The sequence below is a fragment of the Papilio polytes genome, unplaced genomic scaffold, assembly GCF_000836215.1.
Source record: "Papilio polytes unplaced genomic scaffold, Ppol_1.0 DF823958.1, whole genome shotgun sequence".
NCBI lineage: Eukaryota > Metazoa > Arthropoda > Insecta > Lepidoptera > Papilionidae > Papilio > Papilio polytes.
The window spans coordinates 922,697-932,459 of NW_013525246.1; the positions used below are offsets into that span (position 1 = coordinate 922,697).

The window sequence follows — 9,763 nt, forward strand, 5'->3', positions numbered from 1 at the left end:
TCCACCGACCGCCTGCGACTCCTGCCGTCCCTTCTGTCTCTGTCGTGTTCCAGGGAACGCGGACTGTGACGAATCCGGTCTCCGTCTCTCTCTAAACTCACATCTCTTCGCTCCTTCTCCCAATTGTTTTCATCTAAGTGATGGTAAGTCCTCGGATCTTTAGGGGGCTCATTTCCATAGTAATCACTTCTATACAATTGATTATCATAATTTTCTGGATAAACTGTGGGGCCATAGGAATCGGGATTCCCAGTGGCTACATTTCCCGTGTAGGAAGGGATAGGATTGGATCCATCCTGACTCCATTCTGCGGGCTGGGGCACGGCCGGCGGTGCTGTCACAACTTCGCGAGTGACAGCTTGACGTTGTACACTGGCGGGAGGGTTGCTGCCCACTGCTGTCTCTTGTATAATTTGAGTTAAATTACCGTAAACTGCCAAGGTGATAGTAGTATAACAACCTAACAAATAGAAAAACATATTTAAGTCAATAAGTTTAAAACAAAATCTCAGTTCAAATATGATTATAATTTTTTACCTCTAAGTACAAGACCATCCGTTGGTATTTGAGGCTGATCAAGGGATGCACCACATTCCATATGTATCTGTCCATTCTGGCAATAATCTAAACTGCCTAAAGCTTCAAATGTTGATGCTCCCGGCTTGCTCAGGTCATTGACAAAAAAGTCAATGTGGAATTTTGTTGGGTTGGTTGCACCGAGACGCACTCCTCCGGGGAAATCGCCTTCAACCCTCGCTCCTAAAGGTATCACTCGGATTTCCCTCACATATACTGATTTTGGGAATTGTACTAAGTCCAAATTCAGCTCCTGTAATAAGATTTTTACAGAAACTTAGTAATATTTATATTTCCACTATTTAAATGTATGATAATGAATGTAATACTTCGTAACATTCTGAAGCAAGTGTTTTTCAGAGTTGAAAATGGCATTGGGCTTTTGTAAATGCCTTTTGATCTATGAAGTACTAAAAAATCAATTGTTTTCTAACCTTGGGTTTCTATAGACAAAAATAAGCAAGAATATCCATATTTATCACTTTAGGAGATGGAAAAGGAATAAGAAACCTGTAGAAACTAAAGTTACTCAAGACTTATCAAAAAACATCTTAACAGTTTGTCATTATATTAACAGACTATCCTTACACCAAGAACCAGGAATTTATTACAAATTCACAACTGAAATGTCCAACAATTTAGGGAAGAAAATAGTAAGCATTTTAGATAACAAACAGATTTGGTTTGCGGCTTGTGTGATGAATTATACACACGATCATAGTAATAGACTGTAATCACACATAACATTTTTATGCCGGACACATTTAAGTACTTTTTTAAGTAATCATTCATAACGTGAAAAATATCTTACCTCGCTTGTGTCGTGCGAAAAAGTATCGAAAAACAAAAGGTCTGGTTGGTCTGCGACCGACATTTTGTTTTCATAGAATAAAACCAATCACTTGAAATACATTTTTATCTGCGAGTTGCGCACATTACAAATAGGATATACTTAAATTTCTATATAAAACTTATATTGTTATAATTTATTAAATGCACAGTCCAATTTTTAATTGAATAAGCAAATAAAATGCAAAATTATCAACAGCAATTACTGAAGACATTTGACGTTTGACGTTACGTTGTGTTGCCATTGTGCTCCAACATGGATGGTTTTTTTTTTGTCTTTGATTGTCAAATACAATCAAAATACAAAATCTGTTTATTTATATTCAGTAACGAAATTAATCGTAAAAGTTGTTTGTAGTTTCACTGTTAACATCACCTTAACAATCCTGATTGATACTTGATTTAAAAAAGGACGCAATTAGTTTGAAAAAATCGGCACTACTGTCGGCATAAAGGCAACAATATACTAAGGTGCCTAGAATCCCTGGAGATCCACATAGATAACCCAAGTACTTTTTGTAAATTGTTAATTAAAAAATTGTACCAGAAGTTTATAAACATTCTTTTTGGAACAAAAAGTAATCGTGGTAATTTTATATCTAGTAAAATTATACGAACCGCTTTGGGCCAACGTAGTTGAACATGGCCTTATCACCCCTAACTGAGCTTAGGCCCCTCATTGGGGACATATAGTGAGCTGGTGACATTAATTTGGATTAACAAATTAGTACTTGTATGTAATGTAGTAATTGTAAACATGCATAAAGATGCAAAAATTTTAAGTACGTGCCTACAGTATCACATGCCCAAATACTGTAATAACGTATTAAATCACATAAAATACATACAGTACATAGTTACCAAGTACGTTGAATGTGTGGGTAAAATATTGTGTAGTGAATTGTTGTTACAAACACAAACAGAAGCAGTGAGGCGTCTTTCAAGCCATAACCTCAACTCTCAAGGAATCAAATAAATAATGAATTAATTTTTCCGCTCTGACGCAATCAGGATTTTCCTCAACGCTCGTGCTAGCCAGCGACAGCGCGGCTACATATGTTACCTGACAACATATATCTATGTAGAGAAGGAAAATATGTAAACATTAACATTAAGCACGTTTAATTTAATTTTTTGCTTTGTGATATGTTTCGACGAGTAATTTTTTGTATAAATTAAATATTTCTGAGAATGTAATATTCATCTTTGTCAATTTTTTGTTTCAAATCAAAGAATTATTTGAAGCGGGCTATGTGGCTAAACAACGAACAGAAAAGTGATAGAGCTTCGAAGGTAAAAGATAAAATAGATTTTTAAGTACAGTTTCATGAAAGGACTTCTACTTTAGGGGTAGGTTCTCCCTAAACTATATAGTAGTACATTTCAGAAGACAGGTGTGCGGTCAAATCGGTATAGTCCAACGGCGGGATTCGAACCCACGATCGTTAGATTGTTAGTCCTTACTGGTGCTACAATTTAAGAAGAATCTGTGGGCCATTGTTTAATTATTATAAGTGATTGTCTGTTGTTGGAAGTCGACGTTGAAATAGACGAAGAGGCGATTCATCAAAGTCATCGTTTACAGAAAGTTGTCAAAGTTTGCGCGGGAATAAAAAATGGTCGGTCGATGCGATGCGGTGTCGATGTCGCTCGTAGCGAATAAACAGAGCGGTGCGGCGGGGCGGCGGGGCAGGGGCGGCGCGCTACCTGCCCGCGACCACCTGTGCGAGCCGCCGGGGATGCCAGCACACAAAATATTCACCATGATATCGGGAAAAACTGCTGAATGCTGGAAACATTGGCAAATATATCATGACTTTTGTTAGGTATTTAAATATTAATATGATTATTTGTCATTCATAAATTGCATGAACGAAACTTAATTACTTATAATTCCTAAATCATTAAACATAATATAACTGTTACACAGTTTTACGATATTATATTACGTAGAGAATTACTTAATATATTTGGTATTGCCTATGTAATTTTGTTTTCCGTTTTGGTTTGGATTTTCCTATTAGGGATGATAAGATTGAAGAATATTTTTTAGTAGAGTAGTAGTGGTTGGGGCAATTGAGCGGCGGTGTGTCCTCCCCGCAGCGCCGGCCGGCGAGCGCTCAGTTAGTCGCAGTCCCGCGCCTTCTCAGCTCGTCCGTGTTCAATCGGCGCTACAGTCGCCTCACAAAACTTTCCCAGCGCGAGCAAACTTTCAAAACTCGCCGCCTGCACCGTTGGCAGCGCGCCGCTCTCTGTCTAGTTCTGTTCGATTTCTGTGTGTGTTTTATGGTGTTGATGTGGTGTGAGGTGATCTGAAGATGCGGGGCGCCTGGCAGGCGTGGTGGCTGGCGCTCGCGCTGGCCGCCGCGGTCGCTGCACAGACCGACACCAGACATTTATCAGGTCAGTGACTTTCGCATTCTCCATGTATTTTTTCAGGCGAAAGTTAAAGTTGAACTTAGAAGTTTGCGGCATTGTCACAGCAGCTTCTTTAGGATCGGTGGAAAGTTGCGAGGTGGCGGGGAGCCCGTGGCGGGGCTGGAGGCCTGCGGCGGTGACGTGGGCAAGTCGGACCGGTATCCGCGGGCGGCGAGCGGCAAGCGCGGTCTACTTAGTACCGTGGATTCGCCCGTACTTGTTTAATTTTAATATAATTTCTCCTATAGTTTTTTCACGTTTAATAGACATATTAAGAATCTGTTATCAATCAATGTTAAAAAATCCTTTTCGTTTGCACCTTTGCAAATAGTTACGTCCCAACTTCGTTCCGCACGAGCAAACAGCGTCCCTTTAAAAGACTTCAACGCGCGTGTTCCAGAATCGACGTGCCATTTCAATTTAGCCTTGCTAAATTGAAATGTTTTAAAGTAGTTAGTTTTCTTTTTATTTAATTTGATTTTTATTTAAAAATTATAGTTTAAAATAGTTTGCCAACACTTAGGAATTCAAAGAGTTTTTAATAAACTATGTATAAACATTTAGAGTATACAATAAAATATTGAAAAGGCGGTAATGGAATGGCACAAAGCAAACTTTGGCCGATGGTTTTTGTGAACTCGTGACAAAAGTGCCGTTACAAAGGCCTAGCGCGAGGCGGTTTATTTTCAAGTCTCCTTGCGAACCTGAACTAACGCTGTTCCGTTGTGATTGTGCGTTATCTTATTTAAATGTTTTCTGTATTCTCATTAACTAGGCTATCTATTTAATTACAAGATATGATATTCAAATAAGATGGACTAGATAAATCGCATTGAGGTTCATGTTACATATTATTTCACATTCGTGAACGAAATTAACATGCTTACATCATTAAAATATTATTGATTTAAATAAAATTCCCACACTATCACAATTTATTATTATAAGTAAACATTATTATCTACCGTTGGCTGACTCAAATTTAATGATGTTGCAACTTTGTGAAATAGAGAACTATAAATAAAAAATCCATGTCAGATGACCTTTTATAAAATAAGTAAACAAATAAACTGTTATTAAGATATGACATTTAAAATACCTATGACTAATGTAAATGTTATTAATTTTGTGTTAATGTTTACAATGGTAGAGTTGTATTCAAGATAAGATTACATAATGTTTTTTTAATTTAAATAAATCTGAGTTTCAGATCGTGTACAACAGTTTAAAGAGCATAAACAGAAAAATGTACATCTAAAACATACTTTGATCAGCTAAAGACACCATTAAAGGGTATTGCAACGCTCGGTGCAAGTCGGTTATTCCCTCGTCGCGGTTGCTCCACGTTCTAACACAATAACAAGCGACATATTTCTCGATGATTCTGTGCAACGTCGCGGTGAGTAAGAGCTAACGCGACTCATAAAGTGCGATCAGTTCGCCATTGACCGCCGGAAGACGATTCGTCTCGCCGCTCCGACATTCAACGACTCACTTCCGGTTTCGTCCTCACTAGAAACTTATGTCGTACAAAGTGCGACCTTAAGTACTCGTGTTAAGTATTCTTTTTGTATTTAACATTGGATGTATTCACACGTATCGACGGTAGAGCACAGCGGAGTTCAGTCGAATGTACCGTACGCCGGGTCTTGACCCGCTTATTAAATTGTTTGCTTGATGATACGACGAATTAGAGTTGTTACGAACACGACATCGTATTGTGTAGTAACTGTACTTTATACTTATTTACATTTTACTATGAAATAGAGAAACATTTTTTGACTTTTTATGGGAGACTACAGTAAGTACATATAACTCTCACAGAGTTCAATTGCTGTAGAAACGATAGTCGTTGTTTTAATTAAATTTAACCTTTAAAAAATGATTTCAAGTATCATGTCTACTTTACGACTACGACTGAATACTTTAACGACATTTAAATACATAACGACGTCTTAAATAATAAATAAGGCCACGCATAAACTCGAAATCCAGTAAAATTTTTGATATCAGATTGTAAACAGCGCTAACAAAGCCGTTTAAGGGATTTTTCAGTATTTGTCCCAAAAGACACTAAAGTCCTGTGTATGAAAATAATAAATGCAAATGTCAATAGAAAAATAATTATTAATTCATGCAAAAATGTCTTTTATAGCATCTATAACTATATAAGTTCGGTTGCGTCTCTTCGCTACACCATGCGTAGAGTGACGAGTAGGAGACGGGGAGTGGCGAGTGCGAAGTGAACTGGTTTCACTGCAAGTCGCCTTGAACCCGCGCATTCACTGACACACACGCAAATATATGTTAAGTCCTAAGTGATACATAAGTTTCTGATATCGCAGCCACGTTAGTACTTAACAAGCGTTAAGTTGCAGACTTAGTATAACAGCGAGTATTCAAAGCGATCTAAGCACTAAGCTGTTGGCACAAATACTTACTTAGTGTAGTATTTCGATATGTACACATCTTTTTGTAGAGCCGATGAGGATTAATATTAGAATACAATTCAAATGAAATTACAATGAACATTTCTTTATTGTAAGAAACTAGCGTATCTTTTTTATCAATTTAATTTGACTTAAATAAAACGTGTGTTTATTATTCTATTATTTAATGTAAACGGACAACCGCTAAGTAAGGAAGGAAACAAGTTACGGAAACGTCAAAGGTGGATAACAAAGCGTCTTCAGGATAAGTTCAAGTAGGCAGGTCTGTGAGGGGGGTGAAGTCAGGTTGTTTATTGCGGAAGTGGGTACGCGAAGGCTTCGCTTGTTGCCCCGCGGTAAGTGCGTTTCCGCCACGACTTAGCCTTGTGCTCCACACGTCCTGACTGCCGGAGATTCCATCATAAGTAATGGGTCGCCTATATTGTTTATGCAATAGCATACTATAATTATAGATGAAGCATTATTAATTTGATTTAATTTTATTGTAATTAAGTTTGACTCACGCACACGCACAAGTGAATCGATTTTAAAATTCTCTCAACGATGTAATATTTTCTAGCAACCTGTAGCGGATTTTACCCTAAGTTAAATTTGCACTGGTTCCAAATATTTCATTGGTAATATTACGACAATAATAAGCGCAGTGACGCAAATGTATTGCAAATTGTGTGCGAAACCAATATGTCAAAATAGAATGCGGTTGCATTGCCACAGTCGCTGTCAAAAGTGCAGCAACTAACCGCTTCCTGCATCACTGAATTCTAGGTAATTAGCAATGTAAGGTTTTGTTATAATCGCGATTAGAAACAGTTTTGCACACTCAGTTGTTTCTGAGTCGGTCACTTGTACGTATCTAGCACATGAAATGTTTTTGTTTGCAAAGATCAGCATTTTAGTTCAATGAACAGCACATTGGGAGTTTTAAGATTAAGTAAAAAATCGTGTCATAATTTTTGTAGATAATGAGTACAGATAGCTATTTTCTTACTATACTGGTGGACATTTATGTTTGAATTTAGGTTTTGGTGACTGTTCCATAACAGACTTCAGCAGATTTCAATAAATCCTTATTACTTATCTTATTAGTAAATTGTGTAAATGAAGCTTAAGATCATGCGCACTACTTTGACTAAACTATCTCAGAACTGTTTAGTCTCCCTCCGTTTAATATGAGTTTATATGAAGGCGCACACACTGCTTGATTTAGTTGTGCAACTAAACAGTTGTATGAGCTGCGAAACAATTGACAATCGACAGTTGTGCGATAGTTTAGTCAAAGGTGTGCGCCCGCTCTCTATACAACTTTGGATTACAAATAGCAAGCAGTTCCGAAAACTTGTATTGTTTTTGTAAATCGTTTCTGGTGTTATATTGAAAAGTAGTTATAAGTTTGCGTAATAAAGGAAGTGTGATGCACGAACAGTCGGCTATCAATTAATTTTCCTAATAACGTAACCAAAACACGCAAACATCGCACGCTTCGGTGAAACTGTCTGTAGGAATTGGATACTGGATGGTAACTGATGTCAACAGATGTGTGTATTATATACAAAATACACTTATTATATAGAAAGTGTGCTCCAAAAAAATGGCTAATGAATCTAAAATTTAGACTAGCTGAGAGCACCTGTTTTCTTTTCTGACCCATATCCAGAGTAAACATCTAAATGGCACATGTCCTCGCTCACTTCAGTTTTTAATGCATTTACAAGAACATTTAATATTGTTTCTTATCACTTTACATTGTCGTACTGCAGTAAGTGCAAAGTTAGCAAAGAAGTAAAAAGTATCGTTTAATAAAATGTTCTCTAATAACATAAGTGTTTAAGCTAATCCCAAGTGGTCTATACTGTTATCTTGCTGCTCATTTCGTTTGTTAATTTGTGGCGCGACGATAACACTTAACGATGCTCTCAGGACTTGAGAATACGAACTGTCTGACCTTGCCCTTAAAGCTGAGGTTGACTCACTTTGATATACAAAATACTTTTACTCTTTGCTGGCTGATGGATTGTCTGCGGTTGGTTTTTGTTTGGTTTTAATGTTGCTTTATCATTTTGTGATATTCTACTTTAAAGGTAATTAATGCTAAAGAATTAAAATTCTGAATTAAACGTTTTTTTTTAAATTAATTAGGCACTTCGTGTTATCTGCTCTGTTGGTAGGTATTTTTGTTATCAATTTGCAAATATTTAAAATTTTCGACGAAATAATATGGAAATTCAGTCATGTCCTTATGCAATTTATTTGTACTAAACAGCTTTTGTTGAATTTACGATCGACATCGCTTATTGTTTTGATGAAATTAATTCGGCATTTGTTTAACCCTTTTCTTGTTAGTGTATCTGTAGAGATACATCAATTTTTTTTTTCTAAACACCTTGGGTCATTAAGGTTAAGTGCTATGAATATTATTTTAATATTCGAAAAAATAAAATTCTGCCAAGTTAAGGGTTAAAAGTAACGATAAAAGTGATTCCTAAAATACATAAGGACCTTATGCATGCAGCCGCAATTTAAATAATTCAAAGGACACAAAAGAATTCCAAGCTTTAAACATGTCAGACTTCACTGTCAATGTCCAAATACAACCTCCACTGGATGAGTAGGTACACTGGTTGTTAATGCGCGCGCGCATCGAATACAAACCACACATACCGCTATGTAGCGAATCCATTTGCGTGTTATAACGATCATAGACTACGATGGTTTAGCAATAAGCGGTAATGTATCGAGTTTATGAAAGTTTGTTGTAAATTTTTATGATTTACCCGCGGGGTCGTTGACCTCAGTTGCTGCTTCGCCGCCGCTGTGGAAATTGACGGCGCGCCATATTTGGTGTTGCCATTCAAATGTTAACATTTTTGATATCGTGAATATTTAATAAGCCAGCAACACGAATTACGGAAGTTTATTTAATTTAAAAATTAACAAATTAAAATAATATTTTTAACTATAAATCCCTATATGAAAACTAATGGGAGTAATTGATAATTTATTTGAAAAATAAAGAAACTGTTTTATGCTTATAGTTAGTTTCTGTTGTATTCAAAATATTCAAAATAACTAATAACTCTGGAAAACTAATTTAATTAGCGCTTTGTTTGAGCGCTCGCACGGCAGATTTATGCCGGTGGTGGTTGTGTGCGATGGAAAACTTTCGATAAGTAATTATTGTTGCGACCACACGCTGCCGGGACCCGGTGACGCACGCCGACACCTCGGTACACAGGGTGACACTAAAATAACCACAGACAAACTATTACTTGTTCTGTTTATGTTCAATCTAACCGGGAACCCTATCCCATTTAATCAACTTCTTATCTTATTATATTGATTTTTGGAACATTTAAACAAATTAATAAAAAACTTAACCACCAAAGACATGTTTAAAGTTTTAATCAGTTTTACGCGCATTTTATCAATGTACTGGCGTTGAGGGAAGGGTGTGGACCGCGGGGCTTGTCACC

General features: G+C 36.8%; 1 protein-coding gene across 1 annotated transcript in view; it reads right to left on the reverse strand.

The window, feature by feature from the left end:
• Window positions 1-1,643, reverse strand: part of LOC106101679 (protein virilizer) — a 7,767-nt gene extending 6,124 nt beyond the window's left edge. The window contains exons 1-3 of the mRNA XM_013280988.1: window positions 1,388-1,643; window positions 538-829; window positions 6-460 (exon numbers count right to left, since the gene is read on the reverse strand). Coding sequence (XP_013136442.1) covers window positions 6-460; window positions 538-829; window positions 1,388-1,450 — 810 coding nt within the window. The 5' untranslated portion in view covers window positions 1,451-1,643. The remainder of the gene's footprint in view (window positions 1-5; window positions 461-537; window positions 830-1,387) is intronic.
• Window positions 1,644-9,763: the final 8,120 nt, after the last annotated feature.